Source organism: Lycium barbarum, chromosome 9 (assembly GCF_019175385.1).
Source record: "Lycium barbarum isolate Lr01 chromosome 9, ASM1917538v2, whole genome shotgun sequence".
NCBI lineage: Eukaryota > Viridiplantae > Streptophyta > Magnoliopsida > Solanales > Solanaceae > Lycium > Lycium barbarum.
In genome coordinates, this window is record NC_083345.1 from 4,643,306 (window position 1) to 4,667,356 (window position 24,051).

General features: G+C 34.1%; 5 protein-coding genes across 6 annotated transcripts; 4 read left to right on the forward strand and 1 right to left on the reverse strand.

Moving 5' to 3' along the window:
* Window positions 1–1,460: 1,460 nt before the first annotated feature.
* Window positions 1,461–3,146, forward strand: LOC132610504 (DNA polymerase epsilon subunit B-like). The gene has a single exon (XM_060324818.1). The coding sequence runs from the start codon at window positions 1,476–1,478 to the stop codon at window positions 3,063–3,065; it is 1,590 nt and encodes a 529-aa protein (XP_060180801.1). The 5' UTR covers window positions 1,461–1,475; the 3' UTR covers window positions 3,066–3,146.
* Window positions 3,147–4,503: 1,357 nt separating this feature from the next.
* Window positions 4,504–5,391, forward strand: LOC132611547 (F-box/kelch-repeat protein At3g23880-like). The gene has a single exon (XM_060325967.1). The coding sequence runs from the start codon at window positions 4,504–4,506 to the stop codon at window positions 5,389–5,391; it is 888 nt and encodes a 295-aa protein (XP_060181950.1).
* Window positions 5,392–12,545: 7,154 nt separating this feature from the next.
* On the forward strand, window positions 12,546–13,718 carry LOC132611387 (small ubiquitin-related modifier 2-like). The gene is made up of 3 exons (XM_060325821.1): window positions 12,546–12,754; window positions 13,087–13,239; window positions 13,343–13,718. The coding sequence occupies exons 1-3, from the start codon at window positions 12,710–12,712 to the stop codon at window positions 13,409–13,411; spliced, it is 267 nt and encodes an 88-aa protein (XP_060181804.1). The 5' UTR covers window positions 12,546–12,709; the 3' UTR covers window positions 13,412–13,718.
* Window positions 13,719–14,664: 946 nt separating this feature from the next.
* LOC132611386 (probable calcium-binding protein CML22) lies at window positions 14,665–18,866 on the forward strand. 2 transcript variants are annotated; one of them, XM_060325819.1, is made up of 5 exons: window positions 14,665–14,804; window positions 17,743–17,902; window positions 18,003–18,202; window positions 18,309–18,483; window positions 18,571–18,866. In XM_060325819.1, exons 2-5 carry the CDS (start codon window positions 17,779–17,781, stop codon window positions 18,681–18,683), a joined length of 612 nt encoding a protein of 203 aa, XP_060181802.1. In that variant the 5' UTR covers window positions 14,665–14,804; window positions 17,743–17,778; the 3' UTR covers window positions 18,684–18,866. The 2 variants fall into 2 exon arrangements, with proteins under 2 accessions (XP_060181802.1, XP_060181801.1); XM_060325818.1 differs by having other exon boundaries at window positions 14,673–14,804; window positions 17,663–17,902.
* Window positions 18,867–18,903: 37 nt separating this feature from the next.
* On the reverse strand, window positions 18,904–22,186 carry LOC132611385 (receptor like protein kinase S.2). Its single transcript, XM_060325817.1, has one exon. The coding sequence runs from the start codon at window positions 21,847–21,849 to the stop codon at window positions 19,132–19,134; it is 2,718 nt and encodes a 905-aa protein (XP_060181800.1). The 5' UTR covers window positions 21,850–22,186; the 3' UTR covers window positions 18,904–19,131.
* Window positions 22,187–24,051: the final 1,865 nt, after the last annotated feature.

Here is a 24,051-nt window from a genome sequence, read left to right on the forward strand (position 1 = left end):
ATTTGGGCCCAATTAATATAGAAAGCTTGTTGAACGCAACCATCTTTTAAGTCTAAGATCGAATCCGTACAGTTTGGGCTCACGTGTGCACCAATTACTATCCGACTAGCATCCTTTCCGGGCTCCGTTTGAAACTATGTTTGGACATGTAATTTGGATATTTTAAGGAGTATTTTTTCTTATAGACATAAAAATCCCACAAGTTGTGAAAACTATCAAAACATTCTCAATTCTTATACAATCTTACCAAATGAGCAAGTCATAGTTCATAATAAAATTAATACACTAATTCATAACAAGAGGGTCAAAATTAATACTAGAAAACCTTTCTAAAAATGCAACATCAATTGATCAAATTTTAGTTCAATAAATAAAATTGGTAGACATATATAAATTAAAAGGTTGGTAGACATAAATAAAATTTAGTGGAAGTTAATGAGACTGGTAAATGATTGATGGGGGTAATTGTTAAAAATATCTACCAACTTATGGTTCTTTTTTTTACAAAATATAAACTTATGGGTTAAAATTTATATTTAAAAAAGTTAAAACCATGACTGAAAACGCATGTCCAACCGCTGGTTTGAAAATTGATGACCAAACGCCTACCTAATATGGGGTTTATTGGAATCACAACGGGTTTCGTGAAAAGCTTTGGTAAGTTTGTGCATATTTTTTCCTTTAGATTTTCCTGATTAAATCTTTTCTTTTTCTTTTGTTATACGTATTGTTTTATTGGATTTGTCATGTTTCATTTTGCACAACCATTAAGAAATCATAAATAAGAAGTATTTTTTTACTAGTTTACCTTTATCTGTCTTCATAAACCAGGCAAGGCTAATCAATGAGTATTGTTTATTTTTCAAGCATAATTACTTTTAAGGGTAAACGGAAAAAATTAATAAAATCTATCTTAGTTTTATAAATTGACGAGTATTTTGAGAGGGATATTTTTAGGGATATTGATAACTAATATGGGACGGGGGAGTAGTGCTATTTAGGACCCAAAAGCAAAGACGCTATCACTATTCTTCCAAGTCTTTTACTTTGCTCTTTTTTTTTTTCTCCTCTCAAATAATATACCTTCAATCACGTTCAATTGCCAAATCAAGATTTTTCTTCTTTAGTTTTCACGAATTTTAGTTTTTACGTTGGGATATATATGGTAAAAAAAAAATATATATAGTTTTGGACTAAACCCTAATTAACCTAATAAAGCCTTATTCCTGGTGTATATTTTCCGTCTTCACTATTGTACTAAAACCCTAACGTTGCCGTTGTTTGTCCAATTGCATATTATAATGGCAAAGAAGAAATTAGCCTTTGATGATGATACTTCCGTTCTTCCAAGTGATATCCTATTTGTCTCCCGCCTACAGCACCACTGATACCAGATCCACAAACACAGAAAACTACAAACAAAAATCTACAAGTCCAAAAACAGATAGAATTACAAAGCCAAAATCTTCAAAAGAATGAGTGGAGTTATAAGAAACAAATCACAGAGAAAATTCAAGATGAGAGGTTACTCTCTCAAAGTTGAAGCACTCCCTGAAGTCCTCTCTTTCCTTAACCATTTTCCTTCCGATGCCTTAGACGACGCTCTTGAACTCCTTCTCGATGAGCTCCACCATCTTTCATTGAAATCTTCGATTTTGGATAAGGAGTCAGTGCATAAAGTGGTGAGCATTTTATTGGAGGCAGATGCTGCTGTTGAGGAGAACCCTAGTTCTAGTGGTTCACCTGCTTCTGCACTTCGTGTTATTGATGCTTTTCTTGTACCTAAATTCCGATATGATCCTGTTAAGAAGTACTTTCACGAGCATACAGGGAGGCTTCCCATTCACGGCGATGCCTCTGCAAAAGCCACCTTATACAAGGATAGATTCCTCTTATTGTTCCAGAGATTATCTCGTGATCCACGGTTTTCAACCCTTGCTTTTGATGCCACTACTTCTGAGCATGGCAGCTGTGAGATATCTCCCATTCAATCTCTTGTTGGACGGGTAGGCAGAAGATGGATAATGGCAGTAATATCTCAGTTGGAGGATGGTCATTTCTACTTGGAAGACCTTACTGCAGCTGTTGAAGTAAATTTATCGAGTGCAAAGATAACTACAGGTTTCTTTGTGGAAAATACAATTGTCCTGGCAGAGGGTGAAATGCAGTTGGATGGTGTTTTTCAGGTCAGAACATGTGGATTTCCTCCATTAGAGGACAGAGAAAAGTTCATGGCATTCTTTTCAGGATTAGACTTCTTTGGTGGTGGTATTCTTACCAAAGAGGAAACTTTGAGACTTGCAGAGCTGGAGAAAAAAGCTGTGAATGATATGTTTGTTATACTATCTGATATATGGCTGGACAGTGAGGAGACTTTGGAAAATCTGGAGACTATCCTCAATGGTTATGAAAGTGTAGAGGTGGTTCCTTCTTTATTTGTCTTCATGGGAAATTTCTGCTCTCAGCCATTCAATCTTTCATTCAAGTCGATCTCAAGTCTCAGAGTTCAGTTTGGAAAGCTTGGACAAATGATTGCATCACACCAACGACTAAAAGATCATAGTCGGTTTCTTTTTATCCCTGGTCCTGATGATGTAGGTCCTTCAACAGCCTTACCCAGATGTCCTTTGCCTAAATACCTAACTGAAGAACTTCAGAAGTATGTTCCGAATGCAATATTCTCCAGTAACCCATGCAGAATCAGGTTTTACACCCAAGACATTGTGCTATTCCGCCAAGATATGCTTTATAGAATGCGAAGGTCATGTCTAATACCTCCCTCAACGGAAGAAACCAGTGATCCATTTGAGCATCTTGTTGCAACTATAATACATCAAAGCCATCTCTGCCCCCTCCCCTTGACGGTTCAACCCATTATCTGGAATTATGATCACGGTCTACACCTTTATCCAACCCCGCATACGATAGTTTTAGGGGACAAAAGTGAGCAGAAAGCTTTCAGGTACACAGGAGTTACATGTTTTAATCCTGGCTCCTTCTCAAATGATGGCACATTTGTGGCATACCGGCCGTGCAATCACGAAGTAGAATTATCAGCATTGTAACTTGTAAGCATCAACTTCAAGCTGGCATCTTAGCTTAGTGATTTAACTCTTTGGTGGCTAAATTAGTCTCAATTGTCTTTTGGCTCTTTCAAAAAAAAAAAAAAAAAAAAGTGATATCCTATTTTTCATCCTTATTAGGGTATCTTCTGTTAAATCTTTGTTACGTTTTAAAGCTGTTTCTAAGCCGTGGAATGTTATAATCTCCGACAATGAATTCAAGAAAACTCATCGCGATCAATCGAAAGCTTTGGGCCGTGAAAATCTATTGCTACACAAAAGTACTACTAATGAATTCGAGTTTAGAGACTTGGAAACTTCCCAATTTGTGATGATGGGAAATGAAATTTTTCCTCCCGAAAAATTCCAACAAGCTGTAGTCTTGTGCTCGTGTGATGGCTTGGTGCTTTTAAAGAACTCTAGGGCCTACAAAACTTATGTTTTGTGGAATCCGTCAACCGGAGAATATCAAACTCTTGCATGCCCTTATTTTAACTATAAAGGCAAAGTTCCAAATGCTTGTGGGTTGTGTTATGATTCTAGTGTCGATGATTACAAGGTTATATTGATCTATAAGTCGAGTTATGCCCTCTATTCTTTGACTAACGATTGCTGGACGAAGAAAGCAAGTTACCTTCGTCGTGTAGTACCAGTACTACAAAATTGTTTCCTGTCTCGGGGGATTAGTACCGAAGGTTGTGTATTTTGGTCATACTACCACCACTTTGTAGATAGAAATTCTACAATCATATACTTTGATGGGAAGTCAGATGAACTGAAGGAGCTTCCATCACCACATTTTGTAGGTGAGAACGACTTGTTCGGTTTGAGTACATTGAAAAGTTGCCTTTGTTTATATGGGGGGAATGCCCAGAGTCTCGTATTGGACGTATGGATTATGGAACAAGATGGCTGGAAATTGCTAATGAACATATGGAACTTGCCCTCTATTTGCAAAACGTTTATAGAAGGTAGAATACTTTTGTGCTGCACGAGAAATGGTGAAATTCTCTTTCAAGGACGGAACTCTTTCCGACTTTTTATATATAATCCTAGGCAACAATTGCTTGAAGAAGGTGAAATATCCAAAGATTACTCCAAGAACGGGGATCTTCCCCTAATTTCAATATGTTTGGATAGTTTATATTTTTCGAGTCTCAAATGTCAAGAGGAAGAGAATGAGAGGCCACCTGCCTTTGAAGATGATAAGTCCATATTTTCATGTGATATCCTATTTGGTATACTCATTAGGCTACCCGTTAAGTCTTTGCTTCGTTTTCAGTCAGTTTCAAAACCATGGAATGCTATAATCTCCGACAATGAATTCAAGAAAACTCATCGCGATCAATCTAAAGCTTTGGGCCGTGACAAGCTGCTGCTGGATCACATGTGAAAGGGTGTTTTCGAGTTTAGAGACCTGGAAAGTTCACAATTAATTTTGATGGAAAAGCAAAAGTTTCCTCTAAAAAGTTTCCAACTAGCTCAAGCATTGTGCTCATGTGATGGCTTGGTGCTTTTGAAGAACCCTTTGGCCGACAAACAATATGTTTTGTGGAATCCATCTACTGGAAATTATCGAGCTCTTTCATGTCCTGATAATCATTTGTATTACAATGACGAACCTCGTAATGTGAGCGCTTATGGATTGTGCTATGAATCTAGTGTCGGTGATTACAAGGTTATATTGATATACGACTTATTTTATGCTGTCTACTCTTTGATTAACGGTTCTTGGACAACAAAAACAAGTTTCCCTTGTCCAGTATTAGCAGTAGGAGGTAATTGTGGCTCTTCGGGAATTAGCACTGAAGGTTGTGTATTTTGGTCTCTGAATAGGCGAAAACCATTTATAGATAAAGCTTCTACAATCATATGCTTTGACGTAAAGTCAAATGAAGTGGAAAAGCTTCCAACACCTGATCTTGTGGGTGAGAAGGACTTCTTTCGTTTGACTAGTTTGAAAGGTTGTCTTAGGTTATATGGCAGAATTGAAAAGAAACAATTGGACATATGGATTATGGAACAAGATGGAAACTGGAAATGGTTAATGAACGTATGCAACTTGCCCACTATTTGCAAAACGTTTGTAGAAGGTAGAAAGTTGTTGTGTTGCACAGGAAATGGTGAAGTTATATTTGAAGGATGGCAATGTCTTCTTATCTATAATCCAAGGAAACAATTGCTTAGGGCAATTCAAAAATCCAAAATAGCTAAACTAGCTTTAATATGTTTGGATAGTTTATATTTTTCGAGTCTCAATATCAAGTGCAAGAGGAAGCAATCGACGATCCCCCTAACAACACGAAGGCCAAAAGTCCAAAAGAAGTAACAACGACTATGTGTACGCCTTTAAGGTAGTTGATAGTGATTATTTATCATACGTTGATTGATTTTATAATTTATATATATTTGTTCTTATTTGTTTTAAATATTTGTCATTTATTTACTGAGTCTCCGAATTTCGTTATGGGGCATATGGGGCTTTGACTTCACACCTCAAGGGAAAAAGGATGGTTGCATTTTAAAATCCATGGTCAATTAGTTTATGAAGAAATGCAGGACCAAATCTTTTGCACAATTCAGTAATTGATTCATAAGGGTGCAACTTGGTCTTTGTTCTTCTTTTGTTTAAGGATCTCCCTCTTTCTTTCTTATTTAATTTCCTTCAGCAATGTCGGCTCATTCGAGCGTCATCCATGCCTGTCGATCATATCATAGGTCCTGGACGTGACAAATAACCAACGTTTTTATTCCTCCCCTATTATCTACTAAGATTGTAAATAAATTCATGCTTTCTCTTTTTCCATTTATATAATTAAATAAAAGACTACTTGCCGCATTCTAGTGTATGATTTATTATTTAGCTCAAATTAATTAATTCAACCTAATAGTATATTATTGGGACAAATGCTGTTAGTATACAAGGAGTAGTATTTATTTCGTTAGGTTATACATCATATTATTCGTTAGGTTATACATCATATTATTTCATCGTAATCTTGATAATAAAAAAAAACTCGGTTCAACACACATCCTTAATTAGCTTCTTATTCCAATACGGTAGAAAGGATAGAAAACTAAATAAATAAAAATAGCAATTTGCAGCGTTACCCCTTCTATGTAACATAGAATTATTCTTTTCAGGCAAGTGGTGCATTTTATTGAAACATAAAATTGATACTGATGACTACAACTCCACACATCCTTATGCTTGTGGGTTGTGTTATAAATTTATCACTGATAACTACAAGGTTATATTAATCTATAAGTCGTTTTATGTTGTCTATTCTACGAATAGGAATTTTTGGACAAAGAAAACAACTCTTCTTGTATTAGAGCAACGTCTCCCTTCTAGTTTAGAACAAGCAATTAATTTGAAATCACATTCCTGCAGTCACGGAATTAGCACTGAAGGTTTGTGAATATTGGTCTCTAAATCAGAATCGGGAGAAATGAGTTTTTAGTCCTTTACAAACTTTTTTTTAGTTTTATGACCTTTTTACAAGGGATCTTTATTTTTTACACATAAGAGATCTTAAAAAAAAAACATAAAGATATGAAAATGTCATTTTCTTTTATTCAAATTGTAAGAGGCGAGAGATCTCATTTCCCCATCAAAATCTTGGTCAACATGTGCTTAAAACTTCTAAAATTATATACTTTGCTAATGTCAATGTCAATGCTGAGTGCAGATACTGTCCTCTCTCAAGTAGAAACATTGTTTAGTTTTTATTGTAAACAAAAAGGAGTCTGCCACTAATAGGAACTTTCAGTATGAACTAAGCATTGCATTATCTATTTTTATTTGCTTTCTACCTATTAAATTTGAATTTCCTGCTTTCAAGAGTACTTATGTCATTGGGACATATTCGGTAAAAATATATTTTAATTAGCTAATTATGGTTAAAAGTTTATGTAAAAAAAACATTTTACACATGGTGTGGATTATTGATTTGATGAATAGCAATTTGCAGTCATACCATATCTCGATAATATAGAATTATTATTTTAGGCGAGTGGGGCGTTTTATTGTAACAAAAAATTAATATACTATGGAAAACAGAACCCCTTTTAGTTTAATGATTTGATATAAATATGAATAAATTTTAATCCTGTAGTTATGACAAGTGAGAATCCATCAGTTTTGATTAACGGTTTGTTACAAGATACTAAAACTGCTCAATCTAATTAAACTTAAAAGATTAAATACGTGCAAGGGTATACTTGAAGGACAATATTAGACCTACCCCTAAACTTAAAAGGACACTTGAGTAGGCCTAAACAGAGAAAGTTGAATTAGCTACGTTAAAACAAAGCAAATATTGAGGCATTATATTGTAGTATTAAAGTTATTTCATTTTCAACCGGTGTACGATCTGTATGCGTGTTGACCCCCTGAACTAATTTGAATTCGCGTTGTATAAGACTTATTAAGACCCCCTGAACTAATTTGAATTCGCGTTGTATAAGGCTTATTAAAATCAAGCATGATAATAAGCCATGCTTATGGATTTTCCTGAAATTCAAAATCTAAAAAATATTACAAGCATTTTAGGCATTATTATATTTATATCGTCTTTCCACGTTATTACGAATTACCTTTCTAATCTTTGAAATTCATTGGTATTCTCTTATTTACAGTATACTCTAAGGATGTGTTTAGGTATTTTTCTATTCATGACTCTCTTTTCCGCTGTATGAGTATCTATACAGATTTGAGCTTGAAGATAGTTATCAATGCAACTATTTATGTGATTATTCCAACTATATTGAGTATCATACATGTAAGAATTATAGTAGGGATCTTCGCCCCCTAAATCCATTATTCAGATAACTCGAGTTTCAATAACTATAAAAAGAACTTTCTAGTTCACTCAGAAAAGAATGATCGTTGTCAATCTCAAAAATTTGATTTTCAATATCAAAATAGATGGAATAACTGTCTCCATTCTTATCACTAACTAAAAAAGTATCATCTCTGAATTTATTCATTCGAAGTGAATTCTTAGCCTATTTCTGTATTCTTTCTAGATTCAAAGACTAACCACAAAATAAAAAAAGAAAATAGATTCATAAGTTCGATACTTGTATAAAACTCATGTGTGTAAGAAATATTCGATCGCATAGAGTGTACGAATGGGTTGATTAACAATTCACAGATGAAAAAATGGCAAAAAAGAAAGCATTCACTCCTCTTTTCTATCTTGCATCTATAGTATTTTTGCCCTGGTGGATTTCTTTCTCAGTTAATAAATGTCTGGAATCTTGGCTTACTAATTGGTGGAATACTGGGCAATCCGATTTTTTTTTTTGAATAATATTCAAGAAAAGAGTCTTCTAGAAAAATTCATACAATTAGAGGAAACCGGAATCCCCGTTCAATTTACTGGTAAAACCTGGGGGAAAATGGGCCTATTTCAAAGGAGACTAGTAATTAATCCCTTTCATATCATTTGACCCATTGTAACTTCTTGATTTCAATAGTTGAAGTATTTAGCAAAGACTCAGAATAAGTAAGAATAGAAAATTCGATTTAAGTTTTAAATTAGTTTAAGTTAGTCCATATTTTTACTTTTTATTGACGCCTTTCAAAAGAGGTAAGATCCGGTGAATCGGAAACAATTAATTAAGAATTCAAAACTTTTTTATGGAACAGACATATGAATATGTTATTAAAAGTGTAGTAAACAAAAGAAAAGGCTTTATAAAATCACACAATTTAAAAAATTAACTTTTCATCATCATAGGAATGTTTTTAAAGTAAACAGAACACAAATCAACTTATAAAACGGTATGAGTCTAAATAGGAATATAACTATAAAACTAAAAGACTACTCATCAACATGTCCTCCAAAATTTCATAAAACGACCTTTTTAATTTCTTCATCCGATCAAGTGAGTTGCTTTCTCTTGTGCATGCATGGCATTGATTTTCGGAAAATAGAAACTCTCTGAACATATTGGAATTATGTCATGTTTTGAATATTCTGATATTCGAACTGGCTTGACAAATTTATGTCGTTTAGGATCATAGATGACCAGACGTTCGAGCCCACTTCCTGCTTGAAAGAGAATTTCGTCATTTCTCGTGCAGCCCAAAGGCACAATATAACTTTCAGATAGATGAAGAAAGTCTGAATTGTAACAATTAATTTTCATTTAACCGAGTCCATCCACCTTGTTCCATGATCCAAACGTCCAATAGTTCTTCTCTATAGGTTTTGCCACCATATAAACCAACACAACCTTTCAAAGAAGTCAAACGAAAGCATTTTTCACCGATAAAATTTGGTTTCGGAAGCTCCTTCAGTTCATCTGATTTCACGTCAAAGTATATAATTGTAGAATATCTAGATACTGATTGGTCAATTGCCGAACCCAAAGACCAAAATACACAACCGTCAACACTAATCCCCCGATCGACTGCACTCGCGTGACCTTGAACCGCTTGCTCGTAATTTACTACCAACAATTGTTTTCTTTGTCCAGTAATTCTTCTTTATATGATAGACAGCACAATAAGATTTATAGACCAATATAACCTTGTAGTCATCTTCACTAGAATCATAACAAAATCCACAAACATGTGGAGTCATTCCATTCTGATATGGACATACAGAGGTTCGATATTCATTGGTACAAGGATTCCACAGAGCATATTCGTTATAATCCATAGGTGTCTTCATTAATTAGTACCAAACAATCACACGAGCACAAGGCTATAGGATTTCTAAATCTCTTCAGAGGAAATTGTTGTTTTCCCATTACAATTTGGGGATTTTCCAAATCTCTAAACTCGAATGCACCATCATTCTTTTGTAGCAATAAGAGTTTTTTGTGACTTGACGCTTTGGATTGATCAATGTGAGTTTTCTTGAATTCTTTGTCGGATATTATAGCATTCCATGACTTAGAAGCAGATCGAAAGCGTAACAAAGATTTAACTGGAAGCCTAATACAGATGGAAAATAGGATATCATAGGCTTCCATTGCACTATCTTGTTTGCTGCAGTTGGAAGCAAGGGGAAAAACTTTGTATTAGTCTTGAAACCTAGACTGCGTGTATATGCAAAGTTCTTTTTCCTGAAAAAGTACTTTTTAATGCTATTTAAGGAAATAAATAGGAGTATAAGATGGTATGATTATTTTTGTATAAAAGAATCTTCTAACCGATGAATTTGAAAGTTAAATTTACTTTTATGGTGAAGAAAATATACACAAGGTAATTTATATAATTAGAAACTTTGGACGTGGTCTTGCACCACTCATTTATAAATATGTGTGTGTGTATATATATGAATTAATAATAAGATTTTTTTTTAAAAAAATTATTTTATTACATAGGAGGTAGGGAAAGGGGAAATGGGGGAGCGGATTACAACGTGCGAATTCGAACCCTCACCAATAAGGTGAAAGTTTAGATAACCAACCAACTGCATGAGCTACTAGATCCTTACTATATGAATTAATAAGAGGTAAAAGAGATAAAGAGGAAAGAAAGAAAAACTTGTCCAACAATTTGTGAAGCAAATTTGAAGATTCTTTAATGGGAAAAGGCAAAAAAGGAAGAGAAAAAAAGCGTATAGGTATAGAGCTAAAATAGGATTCAAGACCTATTATTGGAGACCTATTATTGGAGTTATTTGTGTTTCTTGCTCCGAAAGTATACATATTTGTTTTTTTTATTTGCACCAAATTATATTCTCTCATTTTCTATTATTTGCCCCCTTAATTACTTGTTAATAAAGAAACTTACTCGTAATGTTTACATTAAATTATACTACTAATTTACTATGGTTAAGTGATTGATTAAAAAGAGAAAAACATTCACTAACACTATTTTTTCTTATTGAAATATTCTGACAAATGGAATTCACTTTGGAGTTGCTTGGCTGGTGGATAAGGAATTATAATCTCGGCATAAATTATGGGATTATTTTGTTCATATTTGACTCTACAATTTTTTATCTTAGGATTAGCAATCCCGGGATTGTTTATATACCACAATTATGATATTTTTATATCACATTCTTTGTGGGATAACAATTTCGGAATAACACAACAAAATGACACATTTGTCCTTAATTCTCTGAAGCTTATCTTTCAAAGTTTTTTAAGAAAGACATGGCTAATGGTGGATGTTAAAGTTTATCCTAATTCATCCGGATTAAACCAAACAAATGTTTTATATTATACACAGAGGCGGATCCAGAATTTGAAGGTTCCGGGTGCCACTTTGGTGTAAATGTAGACATATTTCAAATTACATAGTCTAAATAAAGTAAGCATTTGATCAACGTTGAATTGCGGTTCAGGTTATTTGTTTTTTCGGTTTACATAAACAAAAATTATATAGGAAAGATCAAGCTCAGATGGATACATCAACTCAAGCTTACAAGCATAATTTGTACTATAACATAAAAATTTTTGTTCCCAACAAAAAAAAAAAAAAAAAAAAACAGCGTGAACCAAGACTCAACATACCCTTTTTTTTAAATTTTTTTTGTTAAAATGTTTAAATAGAATAAAATAACACGTAAAAGCATAGATAAGAAACAATAACAGAAGAGAAGTTGGGGCAGCAGCGAAAATTATTAAAATTCTGACGAAGAGAGATGAGAAGATATAGGAGAAGAGAAAGGTTTATTGGAAGAAGAAAACTATTTTTTGTCTTATTGATAATTTATGCTGAATAGAAAGGAAGAGAAATAGTACGAGAGAAGATAAATACAGACTCGTTCATTTGTTAAGTATATTACCAAGTTTAGAAAAATTAGGAAGAAAAAGAACTTATTGTATTAAGTTAAGAAGTGTTACAATAAGTTGTTAGGGAGCAAGTCATGCACCACACAATTACAGAACCTGCCTATACTAAAATGTTTTAAAAATGTAGCAGCGGGGAATCGAACTCGCGCTCTTGAGGTGGAAAACCAGGCTCCTAATTACTGGCAGTCTGGCACTATGGACAGTAATGTAAATCAGGGTGGCACAATTGGATTTTATACCATTTCTGATATATATACACGTACATATGCATAGTTTCAGCCGAGGCGTCCGGGTGGCATGGCACTCTCACGCTACTATATAGATTCGCCCCTGATTATACACTATATCCCGTTTTTATTTTCAATGAATCAAACATCTACTAATAAAAGTATATCCACTAAATAATTCCGTCATTATTTAATTCCCGTATTATAATTCCGTCATTATACACATAACATTGTCCCGTGAAACTATATGATCTGATAGGACAAGCTTTTGAAGATTTGATGCGATATACTATCATTTTTTTGGGTAGCTTTCCTCTGCATAATCTTTTTTCTCGCTAGTGTTTTTTTTCCCAAACAAAGCAAAAGTTGAACTAGATTCTTATTTTCTAAAGGCCTCTTTTAAAAAAATTAAGTATATGATCTGAAAGGACAATATTATGAAGATTTGATATGCAACTATTCATATTTTAGGTAGCTATCTTCTGCATGTTATTATTCCTCAGTAGCAGCTTTTTCTAAACAGAGAGTAAAAGTTAAATTGTTTTTGCTTTCCTCCTTCATAAATATGGGGAAAAAGAACTCATTTATCTCATTATCTGTTTGTATCTTCTTTCACTTCCCATTTCTAATTTTTCCAAGAAAGCAGAGAGAAAAATGGCAGAAGAACCAAGTAAAGTAAAGCTCAAAATTAAATCTCAGGTTCATCATTTCACCTCATTCACTTTTTTTTCTTCTTTTTTTTTTTTTCTAAAAAAAAAAACTTAGTATCATGTAAGTTACGCGGACTCTTCACGTTTGATGCCATTGTCCAAAAATACATTACTTTTGGAGAATCAGACACGCACCTGTTGACATTTTTGAAGAGTACGACCAACATAGTCATGTATGCTTCAAAAATAAAAAATAAAGAACAGTTCAAAGTAAACTGTATTACTGCGAGCTATATATGCACCTTTTAGTCTTTGAAATTTGTTGATACTTTTTATGTTTTCTCTTTCTTATTTCTAGTTTTCTTATTTTTCTTTTTGTAGGATGGTACATTTGTTCATTTCGAAGTCAATCCTAGTATTATAATGAAGGAGTTATTAAAGGCATATTGTAAGAAAAAGCAAATAATAGACTACAAAACAGTTCGATTCTTCTTCGATGAAAAACGTATTTCGTCGAGAAACACCGTAAATGAAGTAAGACCTTAATTTGCATAACTTGATTTAATTCATTGTTCATAGTCCTCTTGTTTATATATAAATCTTCTTTTTTTTTGTCTGTTTATTGGATATAATGAAGCTTGGATTAGAAGATGGTGACCAGATTGATGCTATGCTGTTTCAAGTAGGTGGAGGTTCTGCACGCTGAATAATGAAGAACATATCACACATGAATATGTTGCACTATCCTATTTTCTGGTTTTCATTAGAGTATCTACTTAGTACTGAATAGTTAGAATCTTAGGCAACTCAAAAAGGACAATCAATCATGTTACTTTGAGCAGGTTGAAAGGCACTATTTATTAATGTCAATGTTATTATCATTTTCATTGTGGTGGATTTCTCAATGTTATTATCTTTTTTATGTAATGGTGAATATGAGAGCTACTATGTGTCCAAACAGCAATGTATCTACCGCTTTTTTCAGTTTTTTTTTTTGGGTGCGTAAATTTTCGTTGTATTATTGACAAAACCCAATGGACTTTGCAAAAATAAATGAAGAATACATTTTGACAACCAAGGATGTTTTTAAAGTAGATAAAAACAAAAGACCAACTTATATAAACGCATGATCAGAAAAGGGATGGTAACCGAAAAATTATCACTTTTTAATGCGAAAATGAAATCTGGCCAGAATATTCTTGGTTACAACACAGATAATGTGTTAGAGTTCCAAAACTCCTAACTGTGAAACTTCAGTACCATATGTAAGAAATTCGAACTCTTAGAAGTAAAACTCCAGCATAATGTGTTAAGTTCGAAGAATTCAACAAAATGTTTCTAAAGAATAAACTTTCTCTGGTTGCAAAATCTAGGTGAAGATACATTCCATTGAGAATTATTCTTTAGTGGAAAATACTCATCTACTCATCTAGCACCATCCATGTAAGATCACACTTAAGATAGCCATTGCACGCTAGCCCGGTTATAGCTAACGGTTTGCAGCTAGTTGGTATGTTAGTTGTAGCACACCTTCCCTTCTTCTCTTACTTTGGCACAATCCTTCTGTATTTTCTTATGATGATTTGGTCGATACAGAGTACAAAACATCGGTGTAAAAGATTTTTTTTTTTTTTTTTTTCTGTAGGCTTCGTTTACTTGACCGAAGGGTGCAATTAGGTGCTGCAAATGTTCATGTATGAACATGTTTTCCAGACATAATCCTTTCTGGTGGTGACTTTTTAGTCTAAATTGACAAAGAATTATAGCTGTATGTTTTTTACTGGAAAATGGATCAATGGAGACTTGTAGTCAAAGTAATGATGGAATTTTTTGCTAGTGGAAGAGAAAGAAACTTACATTTTATTGAAGAAAAGGCATAATGGTATTTCTACTTTTCTTTTCAAGAATCATTTTTCCTCATTGCCTCCTCTCCACTTCACCCCTCCTTTTTCTATTCTCTTGCATTCCCCTTTTTACACTCTACCTATATATATATATATATATATTTATATAATCTGCTCCATGTTAAAGGAATCAGAAGCAGACCCTTTTGATTTCTTGAGCTCTTTCCTTCATCAAAGCCATGAAAGATTCAGTAGGTATGTTTCTTGTCAGAAATATTTTTGCATTTCCCCTTTTCACCTTTTTTTCCCTATTGTGATTGCCTTTTGGATACATTTATTTGCAATGCTAATTTCTTGGCTTGTGTATTCAGAGGCATTGAAAAGAACTTTGCAGCATGTAATTGTCCTAATGTGCCCTATTTTGAAACCTGAAATTGGGATAGAGTGGAAAAGTTGATTTAGATATTGATGTTAATGCATTAAGGCTTTTGAAGTCTATGTAATATGAGAATCTACCTACCTGTAAAATTCTGTATGTGGAACTTGAATTCGGATAATGTCTATGTGGTTGAAATAGTGATATTGTTGAGCAAGGTAAAAGATGGAGAAAACTATCATTTTTTTCTGGGACTATGCTACATATCAATAAAATCACTCAACTTTGACCTATTATCTCATAAAATCACTCAACTACATATGTCATTAAAAAAAATCTAACATGACAATCTTAATTAATTATTTTGTGCCATGTAGACGTGGGCCCCACAATAAAATAAAATAAAATAAAATAAATCCATATCTTTTTACCCACACCCACGTACCAACCCTTCATCCAAAACCCATTTTTCCACAATAATAGACAATGAATATTATAAAATATTGAAATTAAGATTTAGATATAGGAAAAATTGTAAAGAAAAGTACTATAAACTGTAAATTTTTCACATAAGATAATTAAGAATGTTAAAAAGTTCACTTAGTTTATATTGTGAGAAGTATAAGTGAAAAACATCACTTTGATCTCTCTCTCACACACACACAAATAAAAGATACTTTATTTGTTTTGACAAGTGTCTAATTAAGTGCAGCTTGGTGTAAAAAAAGATTATGAAAAGGAGAACTTCTTGTGGGTTTCAAAAGTTCCATGTGAAAGCATCGACTCAAATGCTAAATTATTTAAGCAACACATAACAATTTTGAAACAAAAAAGAAGAGCACTAATCATAGCTGATTCATTGAAATTAAGAAATTTTAAACTATTTTAGTGCTTGAAGTTTGTAAGGGCACGACAATAATCTATCTTATGGTACAGCAAATCCCGTGTAACTAAGACATAATGTCAGTACAAAATTGAACAAATATGTATATAGGTCTTGATGATGAGAGCTTCATAATTAATCTACATTAATTTTAACCCCAATAAAATTCGTTAATAGTGAAACCAATAAACATGAAAAGAGAAAAGAAAAAAAAAAACTTAAAATTGCACATAGCTAGTCCGCCAAAAACTAAGAGGAGAGGATGCAAAATAGTGACGATATGGCTTTGAAGTATTGGGAATACTTGCAATGTATTTAATCAAAATAAGTTGTTTTTTTCATCTAAAACAAAGAGTTATTAGCCCCACTGATTATAACAAATGTTGACTCATAGACGCATTCGGATTTAATCAAGGACTTGCAGGTTCGATAAAATCCAATGCTTTGAACATTGATTTATATGTTTGTGAAAAAACAAGTTTAATAAATACAGATTTATACATTTCAAAATTCACTTTCTCATTTTATAATTTACGATGTTTAAATTATGAATTCGCCCATCTAAAGATATGGATTTATTTTTTATTGTGGATTTGGATGAAGGGTTGGTGAGTGGGTGTGAGTATAAAGATATAGATTTATTTTATTTTATTATGGGGCCCACGTCTACATGGCACAAAATAATTAATTAATATTGCCATATCCGATTTTTTTAATGACATATGTAGTTGAGTGATTTTATGAGATATTAGGCCAAAGTTGAGTGATTTTATTGATATATAGCAAAGTTCAATGACTTTACTACATAATTTTTCAAAGTTCAATGACCTTTTGAGATATTTACCCCCGTTAGGTCTTACTTTTTTTTTTGGTTCCACGTGGACCAATAGTGGACTGCCATGTGGCTTTTTATAGGCATGTTCAAGGCCGAATGTTAGTTTAACCGAGGGAGAACCAAACCTCTCGTTTTGAGTATTTGCGTCCCATTTGGTGATTGCTGACTTTCCATTGAGTGATTGTGAACTGAGATGGCATTTCAATGTAGAGGGAATTTAAGTACTTTACCTTGAAAAATGACTTTCATTTTGATAATGTATCTTGAATCACACTTATTTTGAACCAGGAAACTTGAGTATACTAGTGTTACCTGTCAGCAAGTTCATAATGTTCCCTTTACAATTGCTTTAGAATAGACCATTGGGGCTGAACTAAAAGATCAGAATGGTCTAGAGTAGTTTTAGGTTGCCCCAAAACTTAAAAGCCACAGGTACCGAAGAATCTATCTAGCTATTTGGCATCTTGAGAGATTGTTAGTTTCCCGCTAGTGGTTTCGTTTTCAACTGGATGTTAGAGCACCATAAGTGCAAGCCTGTTGATGACATTACTAGGAACTTCTTTTATAGAGTTACATTAGAATGACTATGAGGAAACAAACATGAGGTAAGGATTGTGCAAGACCATATAAAGAGATCTTTCCATCCCTTAATAGGCGATGTGAGAAACGTAACACCTTGCATGCCCAGGCCTGAGCGTGGACATCGAGCCTAACTCAATATCAAAAGCTAGCCCATGAGATGAGGATTGTCCAAGACTATCCAAGACTATATAAAGAGACCTTCCCATCCATTAAAAAACCGATGTGGGAAACTTAACAATACTGTTCTGTGCTTACAGCAAGGAAACTTTTCTTTTTCTTTTTCTTTTTGATAAGTAAGCTGTGTTCCATTTCATAGTCCATCTGCTTGAAAAACAGTTGGCTTGATGTTGAAGTAGGTAAAATTCACCAAACAAACGGAATTGCTGATTGGTCTTTAATCGTGTCTGTTGTTAAGTCGAACTATTTCTTTGTATTAGGCTCACCTCACCCATGTCCAGCATTGAAGTCATTATCTAACAAGGTTGGAAGCTTACTGTGTTTTTGGAATGCACCAAAGAAGTACAGGAGATTGGACGCTAAGCTTGAAACAAAAATGATTGAGCTTAAAAGAAGTTCATCAGGGCAGAGCAACTTCAGGTCCATTAATAGCATACTCTTGAAATTTCCTCAGTTAAAAGAGGGGTTGAAAGAGATAAAAGGCGTCTTTGAACAGTTCGGTTAGTAGCTTCTGTATTCGCTGGGCTTTTGAGTTTTCATTACATTTTTACTGCCAACGGATTTATGCTTTTTGTATCTTGGTCCTTTTCCTTGATGAAGATTCAAATGGGACTATTGACCGGGAAGAACTAAAGAAATGCGTAAAGAAGCTGCAATTTCATGTTAAAGAGGAGGAAATTGATGATCTTTTCCACTCCTGTGATGTGGATGAAAAGGAAGGGATTCAATTCAATGAGTTCATCGTTCTTCTGTGTCTTATTTATATCTTGATGGATTCATCGCCGCACTCCTCTGACAATGTACGTGAAAACTGGCCTCTTCGCTATTCTTCTTTCTTGTACTTTAACATGATAGTTACCTATCATGTGAAGTTACATATATTCATTAGGATCACATTTATTTCAGACCTCGAAGATTGGCTCACCAGAGCTAGAAGCAACATTTAACACAATAGTTGAGGCATTCTTGTTTCTTGATAAAAGTGGTGACGGGAAACTCCACAAGAAAGATGTCGTCAAGGCATTAAATGAGGCCTCTCCTTGCGAGAAATCGCCTTCTCATGTCACTCAGACTCGATTTAGTACTGTTGTTCACCTTCTAAAGTAAATAAGCCCAAATTAACTTGCTGTGATGACTTCTAACATGATGATCTTGTTGGCAATTGCAGAAGAAATGGACTGGGACAGGAGTGGCGACGTCAGCTTCAGGCAATTTCTTTTCGCATTTCTTGATTGGGTTGGTATAGACACAGACGATGAGAATCACACGACTAAAACGTAAACGGAGTGCACAAGGCTGAACACAACAACAACACCTCAACCAAACTAGTAGGTATCGGTTGTATGAATCCTCACTAACCATGGCAATCTATTTAATGAAGGAATACAAAGTGAGTTCAGACTAGTATTTGTACATATACAATAGTTCTCTGTATACATTCAAGTTCAGTTATTTTTTAACTTATATTCTGCTATTGTATCTAAAATAATTCATGATCAAATTCATAAAAAATTGCATATCTAATTCTTCCATTCCCACAATGCAATCAAAGTCGTCCACACTAGAAGCAACATAATCATACAACTCAAAACTTGTCACAGGTAATAGACTACCATGAATAAATAGAAGAACAAAGGGATAAGATATAAAGCTTAATGACATCTTTTCATGGAGGACTAATTGTTCATATCTATCTACATGTAACTATTTTACATCTTAGGTGAGTGAATCATTGTATACCGAGAGCTTGAATTCTCCTTACGAGGGACAGAGCAGAAGCATTTCTTGTTCTCCATTCTTCCGGTCCCTCCTTTCGTCCATTTTCCATTAAACAGCCATCATGTCCATCGAGAATGTTCACTATCTGCCTCATACTCGGTCTTGATTCTGGGTCGGACCTTGTGCAAGCCATTCCTAATTTGACTAGCCTCACCAGTTCCCTGGAGTCAAAGTTTCCATTCAACCTCCAATCTGCCAGTTGTTCATATGGCCTTTTCTGCACCTCAAATTCGTGCACTCTATTAACCAGCAAAGCCTCAGGTCGGCGGAAATCTACTGCCGTCTGACCACTAACTAACTCAAGCACAACTACACCAAAGCTATACACATCAGCCATTGTTGTTGCATCACCAGAATCCATGTGTTCGGGTGACATGTAACCGAAAATTCCTCTAACTGATTTGTTTTTATCAACCACAACATGATGGCTATGTTCATTTCGAGTCAAGAATTCAGCAAGAGCAAAGCAACCAAGCCTCGGGTTCATATCTGGATCAAGAATGATGGCAGATGATGTGATGCATCTATGTATGACCTGTTCATCCCATTCCTCATGCAGATATCGAATAGCAGAGGCAAGTGATTTGACAATGTTATACCGATGACGCCATCTCAGGATGGTGGCATTGTTATTCCTATGATGGAAAAGGAGGTGGCTTAAAAGCCTACTTTGGGAGTAATCATAAATAACAAGCATTTCACCTTGCTCGGTGCACCATCCGCGGAGTTGCACCAAGTTTCTGTGGCGTAATCGTCCTAAGTTCTGAAGTTCATTCGAGAACCTCACTCTTAAAGCAGGACAAGTTTTCATCCCTAGCCTTTTCACTAACACATGCTGGTTGTTATCAAGAACGCCACGGTACGCAGTTCCAAAGTCAATCTCAGCAACTCTTCTTGAATCCGAAAAATTGTTCGTGGCAGCAATAATCTCCTTAAACGTGATCTCCCTTGGAGTTTCAACCATCAAAAAGTTATTCGATTGGCGCCTGCTACTGCTATTCCCAGACTCATTTTGGCTGCTTCCACTTTCAGCACTTAGATACATGGTTTCTCCTGTGGCTGTGAGGAAGTTTGTGGAGTTGAAACCGGGCGTCGTGCTCATGCTGGTTGTGGTAGTACACCTTGTGTTGCTAGTTGTACTATTACTTGGAGATGACAAAGAGATATAAAGAGGGTGTGACTTAAAACAAGGAAGATCAGGCAATTTACCATATATTTGGCCAGAGAGTGCTTCCACAACCCATTTCATACTAGGCCTTGATTGAGGTTCATGAAGTGTACAAAGAAGGCCAATATGTATTAGCCTCTCCATATCAGAAAGCTTGTAAGAACCATCAACAAGTCTACTATCTCCAGCTTGTAAAGCCATTTTTTCATCGGAAAGTCTCCGAATCCAATCAAGCAATATGATTTGGTCATCAGGAGATGCGAGATCAACAGCACGCCTTCCTGAAACAATCTCCAGGACAACAATCCCAAAGCTAAACGCATCGGATTTTGCAGTGGCAAAACCTCTTTTCTGGAAACTTTCAGGAGGTAAGTACCCTATAGTTCCACCAATTCTTGTTGTCTCAGCCATTCTAAATTGCTGATTCTTCATGGAAGGTGTCCTCGTTTGGTACTCGAGTTCATGTTCAAGCCACCTAGCTAAGCCAAAATCGCCAAGCCGGGCGTTGAAATGTGAATCAAGCATGACATTGCTTGTCTTAACATCTCTATGAATAATTTGAGTCTCCAATTGTTCATGAAGATAAAACAAGGCAGCTGCTAAGCCATTAACTATGTTTTTTCGACGTACCCAATCAAGAACAGGGGAATCTGTTTTGTCCTGTTTTCGGAACAAAATCCGATCAAGGCTTCTATTAGGCATGTAATCATACACAAGAAACAATTGATCATCATGAACACACCACCCTCTTAGCCTAACAAGATTCCGGTGGCGGAGATGAGCAACCGCCACTAGCTCAGCTGCAAATGTTTTCTCAAATTTTTCACCTTTTTCAGCTAAACATTTCACAGCAACAACTGTTCCATCACTAGGTAAAACAGCTCTAAAAACCTTGCCAAATCCACCACTTCCTAAAACTTCATCCTCACTGAATCCATTAGACCCTATAAACAGCTCAGAATAGCTGAAAATCCTTGGATTATGATGATGATTATCACCACCACCTTTTTCACCTAGCTGCATACCTTCTGTGTCATGAAAAACACCAGAAAATTGCCTATTCCCAGAATCTTGATGACAGCATGTTACCCACTTGGAATCAAGTAATTTAGAAAATGATTCTTGAAAAAAAACAAGAACTTGACCCCCACAACCTCTTTTGGATGAAGACTCATTTTTTCTCTTTGGTTTTTGTTGTTCAACTTGTTTTTCATGATCAAGAACTTGACCCCTCTTGGAAAAAGACTCATTTTTTACTTGTTTTTCATGATCAAGAACTTGATTCCCACAACCCCTTTTGGAAAAAGACTCATTTTTTTTGTTTGGTTTGTGTTGTTCAACTTGTTTTTCATGAACAAGAACTTGCTCCCCACAACCCCTTTTGGAAAAAGACTCAATTTTTTTCTTTGGTTTGTGTTGTACAACTTTTTTTTCATGATCAATTGTATCAGTTTCATCAAGATCAGTAGGCAAAACAAAACAAAGGCGTTTGAGCTCCATGGTTATTGTTTCATCAATAGGACAAGGAAAAAAAATAGCATTTATTTGGGAAGATAGGAGATTAGTAGTTGTTGTTGTATGTAATGAAATGAAAGAAGGTTCTTGAAAATTGAATGCTAAAAAGAGGGGTTTATATGTTTGTTTTTTAAATGAATGTGGAGTGGTTTTATTCAAACAAAATTAGGTTGCAAGGTTTGAAATGTAAGCACCTTGAACATGAACTGGCCAACAACAAAAACCCAAAAACACAACCATTTTTGTCCTTTCTAATATTAAATGAGAGATTTAGTTTCTGGAATCTAGAAAGAAATTATATATACAATTGCATCAGCATATGTTCACCCTTGGTTGGACGAATTCTTCACATTAAAACCGTGTTCACACTTTTGAGATGTCTTTGGCCTTATCTGTTGCATAATATCTTTGTATAAATAGTTACTGACTTCTGTATAGTGATAGTAAATAGTAATGAGCCTAAAAAGTAACAATTTTAAACTTCTATGTACTAACGATATACATATTAACGTATATGCATTAATGGTATACAATAATGGGTATAAGAAGTAATGAGTTTAATTTTTATGCACTGTCAGTATACGGTTTGACGTTTGTGCAGTATTGATATACAGTAACAAGTATAAAAAGTTATAAGTTTAACATTTATGCAGAGACATCATACGGATATGGTTTAACTTATGTGCAATAACGGTATATAATAACGAGTGTAAAATGTAACAAGTCATAGCAAACCAAATAAGGTTATTTTGAAAAAAGAGTAAATAACATGTTGTAACAAGTAACGATATATATTATTATATATAGATATGTATATAATCTTTTACACCATGTTAAGTTAAATTCAAAAGTCGAAACCGTGAATTGTATCTTAATTAGGTGACAAGATTAGAAAAAATCTGATTTCTCCAAACAGAAATCACACAAAACACGTTTGTCTTCCTGCTATGTACGACTTTTTTTCAACAAATTTTTATTCAAAAATGTGTTTAGTAGCATCTAAAGGTCTAAATTTTAACTGATAATTTCACTCATATGTAAGATTCCAAGAAGTATTTCTCGAAAAAAAAGTCAAAAACCAAATCCAAACGCCTTGGAACAGTAGAAGAGTTGATTTTGATATTTTGTTTTTCTAGAAGAACTGCAGAAAATGTTTTTAGTAAGAATGTAAGATGAGGGGCGTTGGAATTGTGATAAGTTTGCCATAGAAAAGTGACGACAAAATGGTAAAAATAGGGACAGAGAAAGTAAATGATTTCTTCTCATTATCTAAGCGTTGACGGATTGAATTATCCGATATCTATAAGAGTAATACATAATAGGTATTCCGTCGAATATTAGAAATGTGTGCACGTTAATTCGTGCATCATAATTAAAAAAAAAAAGTTCAACTATCGGTCAAAGAAAGAATCTTTTCTTTTCTACATGATAAGTTTATTTGATCATAATTCATAATAGGGAGCAGCGACATTTATTACAAAAAATAAATTCATTTGATTTTCCAAATATATCAATCAAACATGCCCTTGAATTTAAATGGCCTACCATGGTTGAAATGTGTAAATTGATTTTATTTCAATATTGAAATAATAATTGAATGCATCCAAGGGCCAAAATTAAGTAGTATTACAAGTCATTACATTGTAGAAACTTCTGTTCCAAAACAAAAATATGAAAAATTATTACTCCTTGTACCCCAAAGTGGAAGCAAATTTATTGAGTCATCAGTCACTGGAGACTACTTTGGAAAAAATATACTAAAAGGTTACACGGTTTCTTTGGAACACACGGTACGACATATCTTGACCCCTAATAAAAATATTTAAAAAAAAAAAAAAAAAAAAAAATAGTTTGACCCCTTTGACTTCTTCAATGTTGGATGGAATATTGTATTTTAAATTTGTCAATAAATTTTATTTAGTTTATGTTCCAATAAACTGTTAAACACTTTTGATTCAACTTTTTGGATTTTTTTTGCAAATATTCCTATTAAATACTCTGAATCTCTCACATGTTTCATCTATGCTTAATGTGAAAACCCAATTTATTAAGTAGGTAAAATTTTACACATATATCTCCAATTTGTTTCCTTGCAAAACTGATTTTCCACTTTATGTTTTGTTTATTAATTAAAAAAAATGATAAAAATTTCCTTACTGAATGCCTAACTTTACTTTGTTTATTTTG